General features: G+C 34.0%; 3 protein-coding genes across 13 annotated transcripts in view; all 3 read right to left on the bottom strand.

Annotated features, from left to right (window-relative positions):
- Nucleotides 1-888: 888 nt before the first annotated feature.
- Nucleotides 889-17,754, bottom strand: part of LOC105132707 (uncharacterized) — a 17,853-nt gene continuing 987 nt past the window's right edge. Inside the window, exons 1-3 of one of the 10 annotated variants that reach the window (XR_843630.1) lie at nt 3,358-4,715; nt 1,863-1,920; nt 889-1,217 (exon numbers count right to left, since the gene is read on the bottom strand). Coding sequence is in view for 5 of the 10 variants with exons in the window: in XM_011036356.1 (XP_011034658.1) it covers nt 3,368-4,522 (1,155 nt within the window). In the remaining 5 variants the exon portion in view is untranslated. Of the gene's footprint in view, nt 1,218-1,551; nt 1,921-2,171; nt 4,716-15,505; nt 15,797-16,528; nt 16,737-17,373 lie in introns of those variants that run through there. The other 9 variants (XR_843629.1, XR_843627.1, XR_843626.1 and 6 more) reach the window with 9 other exon arrangements.
- Nucleotides 7,139-10,090, bottom strand: LOC105132709 (uncharacterized). 2 transcript variants are annotated; one of them, XM_011036363.1, is made up of 3 exons: nt 8,840-10,090; nt 8,606-8,692; nt 7,139-7,345 (listed from the first exon to the last, which is right to left on the bottom strand). In XM_011036363.1, the coding sequence occupies exon 1, from the start codon at nt 10,036-10,038 to the stop codon at nt 8,902-8,904; it is 1,137 nt and encodes a 378-aa protein (XP_011034665.1). In that variant the 5' UTR covers nt 10,039-10,090; the 3' UTR covers nt 7,139-7,345; nt 8,606-8,692; nt 8,840-8,901. The 2 variants fall into 2 exon arrangements, with proteins under 2 accessions (XP_011034665.1, XP_011034664.1); XM_011036362.1 differs by lacking the exon at nt 8,606-8,692.
- On the bottom strand, nt 11,934-13,446 carry LOC105132710 (uncharacterized). The gene is made up of 2 exons (XM_011036364.1): nt 13,014-13,446; nt 11,934-12,911 (listed from the first exon to the last, which is right to left on the bottom strand). Exons 1-2 carry the CDS (start codon nt 13,316-13,318, stop codon nt 12,101-12,103), a joined length of 1,116 nt encoding a protein of 371 aa, XP_011034666.1. The 5' UTR covers nt 13,319-13,446; the 3' UTR covers nt 11,934-12,100.

Raw genomic sequence — 17,754 nt, 5'->3', positions numbered from 1 at the left:
TAGAGAGGAGCTGGGCAAAAACGGACAGACAGCAAAGGCAGACAGACAGACGAGAGTAGGGCTTTTGTTGGAAGCAAAGTGGTCGATGTTGCAGAGGAAATGTCAGGTGCTTATTTTTTTTTTTTTTTTTATGTTTCTATTCCATTGGGCCAGTTCAACACCCACCATGAATTGGCCCGTTTATGAACCCGGTTCAGTGATCAAAACATTATACTTGCATCCTCTCACAAATCACCGTTAATGTGCATTTATTTATTTATTTTAGTCCTTAAACTTTTTTTCTTTGATTTGATCCTTTCTTGGCTAGATAAATTACCATTTGCTTGAAATTAGTTGATGAAGGGTAGGATTAAAAGTAGGGGACTAGAGTAAAAAAGGTAGAGAAACTAGGTGTCTTTTTCCAAATTAGCTACAAAAATTAACTTTCATCCTTCTACTTTCTAATTGATATATTTTCGTTCCCTTTTTAAAATTCATTTTCAATCTGACACCTCATCTTCCTTGCTTTGTAATCCATGATTTGAGAGACTGGAAAAGGAGACGTTAATTTTCATTTATATAGAAGGAATTTTGGTTGACACTTCTATATTTTGACATTCTCATCATCTTAGATGGTAAATACAAGCTCGATATTTTTTTTATATAAATTTAGATTTATTCTAAATTTTTAAATTATTTAAGGTTACAATTAAGTTTATCAAGATTTTAAGTTGTTTTATAAATATTTTTGATAAAAAAAATAAAAAGCTAAAAATCAAAGAGGCATAAAACACCTTTGTCTCGATTTTCTAGCGATTAGATGGTTGCCATAATTTAGGGTTGCAAACAAGTATTATTTGTGATTTTTTGAAAAAAATAAAAGAATAAAAGGCTCTTTTATCCAGTATTTCTAAAACGTCATAGTTTCAAATAAAATTGAAGTTGAAACAAAATTCTGTTTTTAAATCAGGTTTTTGCTGTCTCAAAACCACTGTTTATAATTATGGTGCCTACGAATAACCTTTAGCATTGTGTATTTGTTTATTTACTGTGCTATAATTATATTGCCTTCAAATTTAGGAAGAACTAGCAAGCACTTGATAATTTGATCTGTGCAGAACAGTATTGAACCTTGCTAGAGCAATACAATGTTCTGTGCAGATGGCTGATCCACCATTTGATTTCCATAAATTTTTGCTGAAGAACCGATAGCTCTGCTGCAACCATGGAACAAATCCCTGCGTGCACACAGGCGTGTTAAAGTATGCGTTCCAGGGAAATCCAAAGCAAGAACTTGGGCATTTCCATGAAATCTTATGTGGACACATCTTCAGCAAAGACGCAACACTTGGCAAAGGATAAGAAAGTCAGGGCCATGAATAATGAAATGCTCTCATCATTTTCATCGGTATTCTATCACCACCTTTAGAGAAATATCCTTCATCCGTTTTTAAACCCAGCAACTAAAAATCCCAACTTTTCTTCAATCAAATGCAGACAGAATGGTAGTCCAGTAAAACATGTATTTTTAGTGAGTTTTGTGCTGAGAAGACATGAAAATATTAGCTGGGATTTACTCCTTCAATGTTGAGTTGTATAAGTTCTGGGGAGAGATTAATCAACCCAATTGTTTCTTATAAAAATAGCCTGTTCTCATTGATATCAAGAACACTAAAGGGAAGCACATCCTCTGGTTTTCTTCGATACAGTTTCATACCTGTTTATTAGAGTTGTTCACAATCAACTCAGTATAAGTATATTTTCATGGATACGAAGAACACCAAGTGGAGTTCATCCCCTTGTTTTCTTTGCTTCAGTTCATATCATTCGGTTGCCTGTGAAAGATACATAACTATAACTACATGGACTAAAAGATTTCATACCTGACCTGCGGAGAAAGGCAAACCTGGAATCAAGTTCATTTTACACTTCATTAAGTTCCTACATAAATGAAGTTCAAACAGTAAGTAGCGAGTGATGAAAACGGCAACAAAATATCTAAGAAGTAAACGACAATAAAGAAAAAAATTCACCAAGAGTAACTTTTTTTTAGAAAAAATCTATGGAAGGATATAAAGACGAACTCACTACAATTTATAGTTTAGGAGCACGCAAAAAAATAAAATAATACAAAAAAAATTCTACATCAAATTAAACTATTATATTATGAGCATTGTAGAAGTAAAACTTACTTCTTTGCCATCAAATGCAACGGCCACAAATCTGCAAAAACTCCGGGACTTCATTAGCGTATTTAGTGGCATAATTCACAAGGAAATCCTAGTCCTAGTCTTAGAAACCACACAACCTTCTTGCCCCCTTGAATCCAAAACCATCAAAACATTGTAACTTGCACACATTCTTTTATTAAATGAATATCGAAGACCCGCAGTGTATTTTGAATTACAGTTTCTGGTGTTAATCACATGCATAAGAAATCCATTTCACTCTAGATTCTCTTTTCTACACTTGAAAAACAGAGTGTAGTGCTTGAATGGGCCAACATTGAAATCTCAGCATCTTAATTACATTCCATTCTAAAGAAAAATAAATCTAAAATTGGAAATTTCCAAATGCAATTGAGGTTATCAATGCATTTTTAGCTCGGTTTAAATAAAAAAAGTAGTAAGAAAAATCTTACTCTTGAAGGACACATCTCATGGTAGAAAGTTGACTCTGCTGAGAAAACAATCTTAGCAATAGCGATGGCCATGTATTATACAAATTCACATCACCAATTCAGAATGAAATAATTAAGGTATAACCTGCAGAGCTTTTCAAGCCTGGAAAACAGAGATCATTTCATCATCAATGTTCGAACTTCAAACATTAAGCAACAAGTGACAAAAAAAAGGCCAAAAGACGATCCAAGGGCAAAGAGAGAATGTGGTGGTGACACTAGACCCTCTCAACACATGGACAGGGATGATGGAGAATAACCCAACACGTCATTCTTTAGTTGAGAGATTTAACACATCCAAGCGTTATTGGATTTTATTTGGGTTTATTATTAGGTTTAGTTTTCGTTATTTTATACAAACTTTTGTTCCATTCCTCTAATTTTATCCTCTCCTTTTCAGCTCCTGCTTCTTCCCAACTTCTGTTTCTTCTTTCTTATCTTCTTTACTTCTCCTCCAATCTTTACTTGTCCGGTAACAGAATTATAAAAAAAATACCCAAAAGAAGCAGCAGAATAAACAAAAAGAAACCACCACGAGATTAACTTAAAGAAACCACTATCCAAAATGATATACATGCAAAATCAACATGTTAGAACAATAAATTTAGGAATGTAAATTGGTTAGCAGATCAAAACTACTTCTAAAGGAAATTAGACCACCACCATTTGATGCATAGCAGATGTGAAGTAAAAACTCATCTATTGGCATCAAGTATTCATCTTTTTTGCTTCCACAGTACCGCGATATATCTCCAATAAGCCTGGTACTTTATCTGCATACTTTGCAACATAACTTTCCCGGAATTTCATCTCACTTCTTGTTGTTAGCAACCAAAAAACCCTCTGGTTAACTTCAATCAGATTCTTTGACTCCAAAATCTTCAAAACATTATACCTCGGACGAACCCTTTTATCAATTGAGTACTGAAGTAAAACTGGATTTGCAACTATAGTTTGTGATCCTAATCTCACAGTATTCACAAAGAAATCCATGGCCCTCCCGATTTTGTCCTCCGAGCATGCCAGTATATCTGGATTTCGTTTAAAGGTCAGCAAAACCTCATCTTCAGTCCACCCCAAACTCTTCATATACTCAATTTTCCTCTTCCAAGTGGATTCACTCATTCCTATCATCACTCTAAGAGCATGTACAAACACAGGAGCCTTTGGTTCAAGGCCCAGATTCTTAACAGAATTCACTACACGGACCATCCTATCAGGTTTCATCTGTAAAGCTCTCGGATACATCAAAATCAGTTTCGTAACCCTATCATGAGGCACTCCCTCTTTTATCAAGAAAACAGTATTTGGTTTCAGAGCAGAATTGAAATTAAAGGTAAAATACCACGGATAACGCTTAATAGCTGCTAAAAGTTTCTCATTGTTGTCAAGAAAGGACTTCAAAAACTCAAAGCATGGCTTAATACAAGAATCTACCTTCCTATTCAAAATCGCCGGAACTAAGACGATAAGCTGAGGCAGAATCTGACCCGCAAAACCGTTCTGAGTGAGGAAATCGAACTTGAGCTTGAGGGTGCTTTCTACTCTGCAGAGGAGGACACGGGGCCAGTTTTCTATCAATCTGCCTATCTGGGTCTCGTTAAAGTCGTGAGCTTTCAAGAACTCAAGTACAGAAAGGGACTTTTGGAGTTCCTTTTCATGGATTTGGAACTTTTTAGAAACTGAAAGAGCGGATTTTAAAGGAAGCCGGCATGAATTGACGAGGAACTGAACTGTAAATGATGATGATGAAGATGAAGAAGAGTTTGTGGATAGTGTAGAAGAATTAGAACAAAGTGAAGCAGCAGATGTCTGTATACATCGTCTTTGCAACAAAGAGATGAAGTTCCTCGCGGCGGCCATCTTCGATCTTTCAACGGGAGTGACGGAAAAAAAGAGGAGGGATTAGCATGTGTAGTGCTTAGCTGGATTATCATGGGCCGGGTCTAGTAGGGTTTATAGGTGTCCCCCTCCATCCAACGCTCTTCATCACCTTTTTCTTCTTCTTTTTTTAATTCAAATTTGATTGCCTCAGTCGGAACCCAAGTTAATAAGCCTGCATTGGACGGGTTAATCGGAGTCATTTATAATAATATTATTCTATTCAAGTTCTGGTTTGATTGTATCTTAATTTGTCGAAATCACATCCACTCAACTTCATTTTTTGAAATTTATCAGGTCAAATTAGGTGACAACAATCACAATGAACAAAAAAACTGGAAAAAAAAATAAAATAAAAAACAATGGTTGAAGAATTGCTTCTAATATATGGTTTTTAAAATATTTTTTATTTAAAAATATATTAAAATAATATTTTTTATATTTTAAAAATTATTTTTGATATAGGACATTAAAATAAAAATATTAATTTTAAAAAAATATAATAAATATAATTTTTTTAAAAATCACTTAAAAAAACAGCAAATTGCCACAAAATGAACAGTTCTCTTTCCTAAGAGTCTCTTCTTCATCCATGAATATCTGCCTGCACCTGTACTCCACACTACAAAAAATCATCTCCTCTATAGTACACAAATGAAGAATATATTCAAATCAATATTTGAAAAATCTAATAAAGATCCGGGTTTTGTACAAAAACGAGAAAAAATGAAGTCTTGAAGGTTAATAAACACATCTGTAAGATCCAACGCATATTGTAGCTAAGGTTATAATTTCTGACTGAAATAGGCTAAATCAGGGCAATGCTTTATATTTTCTTGAGATCATATGTTACTTTAATTATCTACAGGGAAAAAGAGAGTCAAAACATAGAAACAAGAACAAAAGGAGTTAAATTAAAAAAATGATCATGCAACTCACAGTAAATGATCTCCTCATATGACTAAGATTTGTTGTTTTCTTTTTTAGCCCAAGCAGCGTAAACCAGGACAGACAGAAAGAGGATAGAGAGCGTATACCAGCCATGGAGGATGGTGAGCTTCGGGACAGAGAGATAGACTAGACAAAGAGACCAATGGGAAGGGGGCGACTACTTTTGGCTCTGTGATTGCTGATTTACGGTGTTTGATATTACAGTAAGAAGTAATTTTGTTCCGGGCTTATTGGAATCTGCAGTAAATTGCATCCATGATCTGCTCATATGTCCCAACACTTTCACTTCTTCTTCATGTTGAATCACAATCTTGGACAGAATTATTTGTTCCTGAATTCATAATCCTCCAACATCTCTCCACAGAAGACGTTGTCCTGTTGGTTGCTAATCTCATGAGAGTTTGTTGCTGCTGAAGTTCTTTTGGTTCTGGGATTTTGTAGGCTTCAACATCTCTCCATAAATTACTTGCTGTCGTCGGTTGCTGAGCTGAGCAGGACTTGTTGCTCCTGGGATTTCATCAAAACCCATCTTCCCACAAATAATGTTGTCATGTTTACTGCGCTGTATGCTGGACTCATCGGGTCTGCTGTTACTATGCAGAAAACATTTTTGTACGAAAGAAAACATGTTTTTCATTTAGATTTCCAAAGAAAACTTCTTTTCTTAAGGGAAAAAAACACAATCTTAGAAAACCAGATTTTATAAAGAAAATGAACAGGAATAATGGTTTTTCAAGATAAAGGGGCTTCTCTGTGGTTAGTTACTGCAGAGGAAGAGTGAAAGACATTAACTAACTGGTCACTGTTACTATTGTATTGTGTCAGTTGATAGAGTGGACGCGATCGCAGATTACATAGCTTAGCATATTGATTAGAATACATGCTCAAAATCATGCTAAGAAAAATAATTGAATTCTGGGCCTTCTTTCATCCTCAACATCTCTTCATTACCAACTCAAAAGGATGAAATCCATAGGTTGTCAACTGCCTGTGGATAACATCAACTGCTTTGATACAGATAGATATTGGAAATGGTGGAAAGGTTAAGAGTTAAGGGGCATCCAAATGAAACCGCATCTGCTGGAATTACCCTTCATAGTTAAACAGACTGGAAAGTACAGTAAAACCATGAATGAACATTCACAGTTCTCAGAAGGAAACCAGAATTTCATAAAAGCCATCATCATTTTCATCATATCATAGCACCACCATCAGAGGAACGACAAGACTCTATCTCCTTTCAACACAACCACGACTCAGAAATTCCTCCTGTTCAAAGAATAGTATCTAGCCAAGAAAGCATTGAAACAGTGTATAGAGAAGGGGAAGGGTTAGGGTTTTTTAAGCCTTAAATACTATAACTCTGAAAATAGAGAAAGAAACTAGGGTTTATCAAGCTTTAGAATCACATTCCTAAAATAATTCTTTAACCAATAATTTATTTAGTTTCTGAAAAATAAAAAATAAAATTGTTTAAATAGAAATTATAACTTACTTAACAAATGAAATCTAAAACAAATTTAAAGAAATTCGAAAACAACTAGAAAAATTTTAAACATCATTTTTTGGGTCTAATTTAGACATCAACTGACCTCGGCTAATGCTAGCAAGGTGACCCATAGGGAACTTGACAAACACGCTAACAAATGTCAGCACCATACAACCATTTTATTAAAACTTATGTTCATTTTTGTCAAAAACACTAATTTAACTCGTCCAGAAATCCTGTAGGTGGAGAAGATGCAGCAGAAAGAGAGGAAGGAGCTCTTGAAGAAGGACTCAAAAGTCTTATATCCAACATGGAAATTCCTGATCTGCAAAGCAGGATGGAAAAGATATGAATTGGAGGTTATCCTGCGAAGGGGAAAAAGAACAGAGCAAGTTAGTAGGAATCATAACCATTGATATTAATATGAGAATCCAGGGCTATTTTTAAAATTAGAGGATTTGATACTGCAATGAGAAATTGAAGTTTGGGCGTGAAATCCACGAGGACTACCTTGAAATCTGCTCTTTCAGTTTCGGAGCTTCTTGGAAACGGAAAAATAAGACTTAGGAAAGCCCGCATGAGTTGATGAGGAATTGAAATGTAAATGAATTGATGATGAAGATGAAGGAGATGTTTGGAATAATGGTAAAAATTATTTTTCACAGTTATTTTTACTTGTAAATATATTAAAATAATATATATTTTTTATTTTTTAAAATTTATTTTTAACATATCATATCAAAAAAATTGAAAAACAAAAAAATAATTTAAAATTTTACAAAATAAAAATTCAACCACAACACTAAACACCCCGAAGAAACAGCTTAGTGAAGAAGAGGGTTATCAGAGGGGTTGCTGAGAAGATATAGACCTCTCTTCTGAGCTAGGTCGCTGTCGGTTCACTTTAATTGGGCAAAATCAGAACATTTTCAATTTGGATATATTCTGATTAAGGCTCAAAATAGGCCCACTTATAAGATTGTCATGGCTGACCCATGTGAATCTGTAATGTTCCAAACTCAAAAAACATGAACAAGATAGAAAGGGCTTGTTACTTAAGATACATTTTCAAAAAAAAAAAGTCATGAGAAAAAAGTTCCTTGTGATCAAAATGATGGCTTAGTGATGACCAACTTTCATATTCATTCTAGTTAAGAGCTTCTAGCTGCAAAATATGAAGTTTATCAAGTCAATTGCTTCATGGTTTGAAAAGAGAAGGCAATTTGGAAATAGGGGAAGCAATCCTGCTATATACAGCATTCAATCAGTTTGTACCACCTGCCTGCTAACAATCCAATAAAACAGTCACCAAGAAAATTAGCTGGCTTTGGTTTAACATCTGAAGAGAATGGAAAGAACTAGAGAGCATTGGCCAGGCCTTCAAGAGCAAGAATATGCAATCTATTTCAGCAAACAATGAAATTCAAGGGACCTATGACATCTTTTCAAAGAATTGCAGATGAGAAGATGAACAGTCAACAAGAAAACTCAAGGGTTCCAAGTCATGGTTGCTTGCTGCAAACTAACAACTTGACTTGTATAGTTCTGAATTTAGAGCAGAGAAGCAATCTACTAGATTATGAGCCTAGAACTTGACTAAGGATCAACCAAAGAATGACACTTGCAATATTTGTTGTTTGGTTCAAGAAAATTAGCTGGCTTTGGTTTAACATTTGAAGAGAATGGCAAAAACTAGAGAGCAATGGCCGGGCCTTCAAGAGCAAGAATATGCAATTTATTTCAGCAAACAATGAAATTCAAAAGTAATCGGTAAAACAGGCATTACAAATAAGAACTTCAAATAGCTTCTTGCGTGCGAGCGTAAGCACACATATAGGTATAGATATGTATGTATTCACCTGAGAAAAACATTGGCCTGTGATAATGGAATATAGGCGATGGATGGGAGGTAATCAAGTTTCTATCTTTCGGTCTTTGCTGTGCCCCTGTATACCTCCAATAAACCTGGCACTTTATCAGCATACTTAGTAACATAATTCTCCAAGAAATTCTTCTCACTAACTGTTAGCAGATAGTTCGTCTTCTTGCCGATTTCAATTAGCTTCTTAGACTTCAAAATCTTCAAAACATCATACCTAGGACGGAGCCTTTTCTCAGTTGAATACATAAGAAACTTAGGACAGGCAATAATGGCCTGCCTTTCCATCTTAATAGTATTCAACAAGAAATCCATCGATTTCCTCATTTTTTCCTCCGAGGATGATAATTGAAACGGGTATTGCTTAAATGCCCGCAAAATCTCTTCTTCAGTCCACCCAAAACTTTTCATCACTTCAATCTTCTTCTTCCAAGTGAACTCATTCATGGATAAGATCGATCTAAGAGCATATATAAACATAGCAGCCTTGGGCTCAAGACCCAAATTCTTGACAGCATTGATTGCATAAACCATCCTATCGCGCCTTTGATATATAATTCTTGGTTGTGCAACAATCATTTTTACTACTCTCTCTTCAGGCACTCCCTCTTTTATCAACAACTCAACATTTGGCTGTATAATACTCTTCCAATCATAGGTCAAGAACACTGCACATCGCTTAGAAGCCGCTACAATCATGTCATTACTACCAAGAATGGACTTAAAATACTCAAAACATGGCTTCATATTAGATTCTAAAGCCCTTTCCAAAACATTCGGATTTGATGTAATAAGCTCAGGAAGAAGGTTACCCACAAAGCCATTTGCGATGAGGAACTCAAATTTTGGTTTGAGATTGGTGTCTACTCCACGTCTGAGGACATCAGGCCGCTTCTCAATTAATTTGACGACGTGGGTTTCTTTAAAGCCGTGAGCTTTCAGAAACTCGAGTACTGATTGGGGCTTCTGGATGCTCTTCTCGTCGAGTTGTAACTTCTGGGAGACAGAAAGAGCAGATTTTGAGGGAAGCCCACATGACTTGATGAGGAAGTCTACTGTAAATGATGAAGATAGAGCAGTGGAAAGAGGAGAAAGTGTTGGAGTAGATGACGATGATGTTGATAGAAAACGTTTCTGTAAGAGAGGAAGCAGGCTTCTCATGGCTACCTTGGTGCCCATTTCCTGGAAGCAGATACTTTGCCAAACCTAGAATTAGAACAGACAGTCAAGACATTTCCTTTTTCAGTGGGTTGATGAACTGAACGGGTCTGTTTTCATTGGGCCAGATTCCTCAATGTTTAATCAAACTGATAGGGGTTCAAAAGGGCTGGGCTCAAAATGGTTAATTAAACTAGAATGAAAATAGAATGATTTGTTTGATGAAATATTTTTTAAAAGAATTTAATTAGTGGTTTTTCATGTAAATATTTGTTTTAGGAATTTTTTTAAAAAAATATATTTATTAATATTGAATAAGAATAAATATTTTTATTTTTATATAATTTTTTTAAATTCATTGTTTTTAGGTTTTTTTATTTTTTAATTAAGAGTTTCGGTTTTTATTTAAAAACAATACTTCAAATAAATAAAAGATATTTTTTATTAAGATAAAGAAATACATTAATAGAAAAAACTAGTGTTCTTTTTACGAATTCTTTTTTTATTATTTTTTAATCAATGAACTATGTTACTAATTTTTTTATTAAAAAAAAACTATTTTTTAGTCAGAACAACAAAAAAATTTATATAAATCAAAAAAGATAATTTTGATGGAAAAATATATTTTTATTTTATAATTTTACTTTTCTTTTCTACCTATATCTATTTTTATTATTATATAATTAAACAAAAAATAAATTTCAAAAAATTAACCGCACAACACGCAGTCATCTATGCTAGTGGTTAGCCCAGGACTTACTGGGATCAAAATGAAAAGAGCAAGCCTGAAAAATCAACGAAAATCAGCATCTGCTGCCAGATTTGTCGCTGCTAAAGCTGTCAGCAAGGATCATGTCACTGGAGCCGGCAAGAACCATCAGCTGCCGACTTCCCTTCAACAAGATTAGATATGGGGGCCAAACAGACGGCGGTTAGGTAATAACCATCGACTTTTCTTCATATATTTTCCTGATGAGAGTGGAAGAACTACAGAACACCTTCCTCAGCCCTTAGGAGTGATTAAGCTGTTGATTTGCTGAAAGTTGCAAGCATGTAAGTATTTCGGAGGGTAATAGATATGGACTTGGAAAGAAATGTACATAAATCAGCTTTGTATTTCGCACAAATGAACTCACATCTCTGCCAAAGTATCCATCGTTTTTTATCTTGGTGGCATCCATTTACACCACCTATATCATCCAGGGACTCAACCTTCATGCTTAGCAGTTAGTAATACTAATTCTCCATGCGATTCTCTCACATTTTGTCAGCAATAACTCAATCTTTAAATTCCCTTTAATCAGCTACTATGACTACATAGCCTTCGTCAATCCAATTTTCCTCTCTAAGAATGCCAAAAGAAGCAGGTATGACATAAAAAGCCCCCTTTAATCTCCCCTCTGCTCCAACCCACGCTTGTTCAACAACTCAAATTTCTTCTTCCGAGTCATATGTATTGTATCCACGTGCCAACAATGTACAAGCACAGAACCCTTTGGTTCAATGCCAAATTCTGTATCATATCAACATGCCAACAGCATGTATGAACACACAACCCATCGGTTCAAGGCGAAATTCTGAACGTTGTTTAACACCTTTCAAATCATAACAGTCACAAAGAAAGCCTTAAAAAAAAGCCACCATTGTGTCATTTCTACCAGGAATACTCTTCAAACAAACTCAAATGATGGATCAATTTGAGAAACCAAGGGCTTCTCAAAAGTTAAAGTTATTAGTTTTTTACTTTAAGCTATAACCATGGACAGAATACATGTTCAAGGACAGGAACTGTTTGAAATTTTCAAAAGGCCCTTAGATTCTCATATTAAAGCATGCATGCCATTTCTTTTTGAATAGAAGGGCCTAAAAAAAGAAAGATTAAAAAAAGAAGGTCAAAGAAATGAAGAAACAAGAGCTGCCGTGATATGAAACTAAAATGAAAAATGAAAGGATATTGAACTCAGTATTCGAAGAATTAATTGAACGATATAAAATGACAGGTACAGACTAGGTCTAATTCAGAAGAAGGGAAGCAGTTTACAACCATGTGTTATACTTTGTATAACACAAACTAACTTAGCCATCAAGCGTCTTTCTCTGTTCTCATGGCTGTACCCTTGTACAGCTCTAATAGACCAGGGACTTCATCCGCAAACCTGCTGACATAATTTATAAAGAATTTCTTCTCACTCGTAACTAGCAGAGTCGAAATTTTCATGTCTCCTTTAATCAGTTCCTTCGACTCTAAGACATTTATAACATTATACCTTGGGCGAATCCTTTTATCAATTGAGAAGCCAATAAAATTAGGATTAGCAATTATAATTTGTCTTTCCAACTCCATAGTATTGATATAGAAATCTATTGCACTCCTGATTTTCTCCTCCGAGAATGCTAATATTTGTGGGTACCTCTTAAAAGCCCTCAGAATCTCCTCTTCACTCCACCGCAAACTCTTCATCACCTCAATTTTCTTATTCCATGTCGATTCAGTCATTTGTAACCTCACGCTAAGAGCACGTACAAACATCGTCTTATCTGGCTCCAGACCCAAATTCTTAATAGCATTCATCGCATAAACCATCCTTCCACGCTTACTCAGTATAGTTCCTGGATTTAAGATAATCAATTTTGCTACCATGTTAACAGGAACTCCCTCTTTTCTCAAAAAATCAATGTTTGGTTTCGCATTGACATTCAAATCAGCCGTCAACAACCTGGAAGATCGCTTAAGAGCCGCAACAATATTCTCATTGCAGTATAGAAAAGACTTCAAAAGGTAAAAAGCTGGTTTGATACGAGAATCTAAGGCACTTGTAAGTATCTCAGTATGGTGTATGATAAGGTCGTGCAGGAGCTTACCCACGAAGCCATTTGCGATCAGAAACTCGAATCTGGGAGCGAGATTGCCTTCTACTCTGGACTGGAGGACTTGAGGCCGCCTCTCATCGTGCAGGAGCTTACCCACGAAGCCATTTGCGATCAGAAACTCGAATCTGGGAGCGAGATTGCCTTCTACTCTGGACTGGAGGACTTCAGGCCGCTTCTCGATCAATTTGGAGATGTGGGTTTCGTCGAAGTTGTGAGATTTCAAGAATTGTAGCACAAAGGGAGGATTTCGAAGATTTTTTTTGTCCAGCTTCAGCTTCCGGGAAGCTAAAAGCGCAGATTTTAAAGGAAGCCCACATGAGTTGACGAGAAAATCCACCGTAAATGAAGACGACGACGACGAGGATAGTGAGCTACTAGCAGATGGCGTCGCTAGAAAACGTTTTTGAATAAGAAAAAGCTTCATGGCCATTTTCTCACTAACAGGCAAAAATTTGGTTACAGAAGAAGCTAACGAGGACTGATCCCTAATTTCATCGACTAGGCGTAGGGTTTGTTTTGTGATTCATGAAAACCGGCCGGACTCTCAGTTCCCCCTTTCGCTTACCTCTGAAATATTGGTCCATTGCTTATATACTATACACGTATACTAGTGTTATTAAATAATTTTTAAAATTGTTTTTTTAATATGTTAAAATAATTTCTATGTATATTTTTAATATTAAAATGTAAAAATTAATATTTTTTTCAAATAAAATATATTTTTAAAAAAATCCTAAATAAAAACTATAACACATCAATACACCAGTGAGACCAAATCATTGGCTCGGTCTGGTACTCTGTCACGGACATTAGAATGGAAAATGCATGTAACTACAGTGGATTCGTTGTGGGTAGATCTTTATGTGCTGTTAAGGCAGCTTCAATGGTTGCAGTTTTAAAAAATAGTTTTTTTAAAAATATATACTGAAAAAAATATATAACTAGTTAAAATTAATGTAAGATGAATTTTTTATATGTAAAATAAATAAAAATATTATTTTGATGAATAAAAAATATGTTATTCTAGCTTTTATAAAATTAAAGTTTAAAATGCAATTACACATGTAGTTGAATGCAATTAGCGAAAAATATTTGACTAACCAATTTATTTATCTTTATCTTAGTTGAGTAAAAACAGAAATTAATACAATAACAAACAATCTTTAAGTTAGCAATTTGCAATATAATTTTATTTTTTATGCCAAAAAATTTTGTTTTAAATATTTTTAGTACAACTAGTTTTCTAGCTCATATTTATGGGCTGGATAAAAAACAAATCTAAAAAAATTATTTATTTTCTAAAAAACTACTTAGTATTATTATTAAACTCAATTTAATATCAACGCTTTAAATTTGAATTTTTGCCTAACTTAATTTAAAATTACTAACTTAACAATTATTTTAATATGACTCAGTTGACTTGAAAAGTATAAAAATAACTCGAATAATTAATAAAAAAAGCAATTTGGCTTGAAAAAATATTTCAACATAATATTCTTTTTTAATATTAAAATGAAAATATATAAAATTGATACATGTTTCATAACTAAACTTGTCAGATTTGTAATCTAAAATTATAAATTACAAAACTTGTCAGATTTGTAATCTAAAATTATAAATTACACTAAGTTTAATGAATTTATTTTTTAAAATTATTTTTTACTTGATGATATAATTAAAAAATAAATGCTCATAGAATTGAGTATCAACCAAATATCATATAATTGTTTTGAAACTAAAACAATTTTATAAAAAATAAATTGAAACAAATTATAAAGATAAATTTAAAATTAATAAAATATTAAAAGATAAAATTAATTAAAAAAATAAAAAAAATCATTCAAAAAAAACAAAAAATAAAATTATACTTAACATTGTTATTAAATCAAATTCAATGAGTTAAATTAACATGCATGATAATTTACTCTACATGCCCAGAGAATATGATGGATTCAAGCACATCAAAGATGACTGATAAAAAAAAAATTAAAATAAAGAGATATTAAATGGACTCAGTCTTTATGAGACTTAACTCACATCGATTATAGAATCCACTAAATTTTAGAAAATTATTTTTAAATTATTCAAAATAAAAAATGAAAGAAATTATAATAACTGTTTAAAATTAATAAAATATTCAAATAATAAAATTGAAAAAAAAATTAGAAGATAGATTTTTTAAAAAATAAAATTAAAAAAAAAAATTAAGTTGCTTCTCTGTTTATATAAACAAAGCACTATAACGTTTTTTTTTTCTACTTCTAGTAGAGAAAGTAATCTAAATTTAAATAAATTTCAGATAAATGGATGGCAAACTCTACATCACTGTTAGTTAAAATAATACACACAAACGTGAAAGGTGATCGCCAAAATATAAAGAAAATGATTCTTATATATTTGTGAGATGTAGAACTATAACCATGAAATGATCTCAAAGTTTTTTATCATTTTTCTTAACCAAGGACTCACCCTTGTTGGTTACAGAGATGGCTTTAGGACAACATGAACACATAGAAATATCTTTGTAAGAGATTATTATCCTGAACAACTATTGATTTTGCTTCTACAAAGAATTACTTGTGTGATGGAACATAAAATCAAAGGAATAAAAAGAAGAAAATGAGAATTCAGCACATAAATAGTATGCCGAGTTTTTGTATTAGATTCAATGTATTTCCTATGCATTACAAATGTATATATATGTGTGTATGTGTTAATAAAAAGAGGACTTCTCTAACACGATTCTAAAGCACACATCTGCAATGAATAACAGCTCCCTAAAAGCTACAATGCCAGTGGCCATGCAGTTTCTCACCATAACAAAACCAACATACTTGCTTTCTGCCCCCGCTATTACTTTTTGAAGAACCTCCATCTAGCTCCTAGGAAAACATGGAACAATCAACTGCTGAAATATCAGGCATCAATAAATACATTAGTTTGCATGTATGCAGCTGTTCGTTACGGTTTGCATGTTTAAGAAGCAGCAGCAGCACCAAGCGTGACCAAAGTGGCCACCTGCTGACATTCAATTAAAAACCTAGAGACACATCTCGATCTTTACCATAGTCTTTACTATAGCATAGGACTGAAGTGTATCACTTCAAGAAAACTGCTTCTGAAGCTCGCGAATCCCAGAAGATGAAGTGCTCATGTCATGCAATTTACCATTGCCGACTGAGCTTTAAAGTTTAAGAGATTGAAAGGAATTGAAGAAGGGGCACACAAATAGAACTCATAATGGCAGAATGATTGCGTCAAGGAAAGGAAGGGATGAGAGATCAAGGGCAATATGTAAGCAATTCTTTAATTGTAAATATGAAGAATTAAATATAGATTATAATGCCCTGATTGACGAAGAAAAAACTTCAATTGATGAAGAAAACTATGTTTCTCTTCTAACTCTCAATTATTTCCACTAGAATAAAACATCTTACATTCTCTCACTTTATCTGCCACTGATGGCAAATAAACCATCCAAAAAAACCAAAAAGGATGCAAATCTGATATGCGGTATGATTACAAGAAAACATCACCTCCCAAATCCACATGATCCAACGTGGAAAGGAAATACAACTGTTTAGATAATTATACACTTCTTGAAACATCGTTTGTAACATACTCAACAATAAGGAAATCACGCTTGTAACATAGTTGGTGTCTAACTGCATTGCTGCAGTTTGAAACCCTCCCAGAAGTCTAGATTTTGCCTCTCTCAAGCAACCTTATTGTTGAGTATATGAGACCAGCTTCCCAAGTTCCTGAGTTTGACAGTGACCCGCCAGTATTTCATATGCACCAGCAAGAGAGCTAATTGGCCCTGAACTTCTTCATATCCAAGACCCCTGCTATTTTGAAGCCAAACTTATAAATAACCAATCAAATCCTGAACACTTTACAGGATTCGGGCATGTAGGTTTATAAACAATGAGGGAGGGATAGCCACAGAAAGAAGTTCTAGGTAGTTTTTGCAATTTCCCATTTCGATCCTATTAATTCCATTACTTGATAGTGTATATGAACTGTGAGCAACCGGGACCTTTTCGCTTACGATCATTCACGGGAAAAAATTAACCAGCACGTTTTTATGGCTCCTCTTATGCTCCGCAGCTCAAATCAAGATAACTATTTCAAGTTAAAATTCAAAGAGTAAAATCCCCTAGGATTCAATTTTAACTCCTTGAATGAGGATGGAAATTCCAATACTATTATGCAATCCTTCAAGCCACAATATCAGTTTGGATTTAAAAATGCAGCTAATGATCTAATAACACTTGCAAACACTCCAAAAAACAACCACCAATAAAAAACTTTCAGAAATCAATGTCCAGAAACAACAACAAAATGAAACTTGCACAATCAAACAATAAATTGAACAATATAAATTAGAGACCGCAAAATAGTTTACACGACATCATTACAAAGTCACCAGGATAAGAGGAATTTAAGCTAATATTGTACAATGCATTAAAAAAGCAAACTTACTATTTCGCCATCAAGTTATAGTCCCTTTGTTTTTCTAATGCTCCCATATATCTCCAATAAACCAGGAACTTTGCCCTCGTACTTGGTAATATAATTCTCCAAGAACTTCTCCTCGCTTATTTTTAAGAAAGTTGCAGTCTTCCTGACTCTAATTAGCTTCTTTGACTCCAAAACCTTCAAAACATTATACCTCGGATAAATCCTCTTATCAAACGAATACTTGAAAATTGAGGGATTTGCAGTAATAGTCTGGTGTCCCAGCTTCACTGTATTCACGAAGAAATCCATCATGCAGCTGATTTTCTCCTCTGAACATGATAAAAGAAAAGGGAATCGCTTAAAAGTCCCCAGAATCTCCCCTTCGCTCCAGCCAACGCTCTT

Source organism: Populus euphratica, unplaced genomic scaffold, assembly GCF_000495115.2.
Source record: "Populus euphratica unplaced genomic scaffold, PopEup_1.0 scaffold87.1, whole genome shotgun sequence".
NCBI lineage: Eukaryota > Viridiplantae > Streptophyta > Magnoliopsida > Malpighiales > Salicaceae > Populus > Populus euphratica.
The sequence above is the reverse complement of the archived record's forward strand: the minus strand, read 5'-3'. Positions and strand labels throughout refer to the sequence as shown.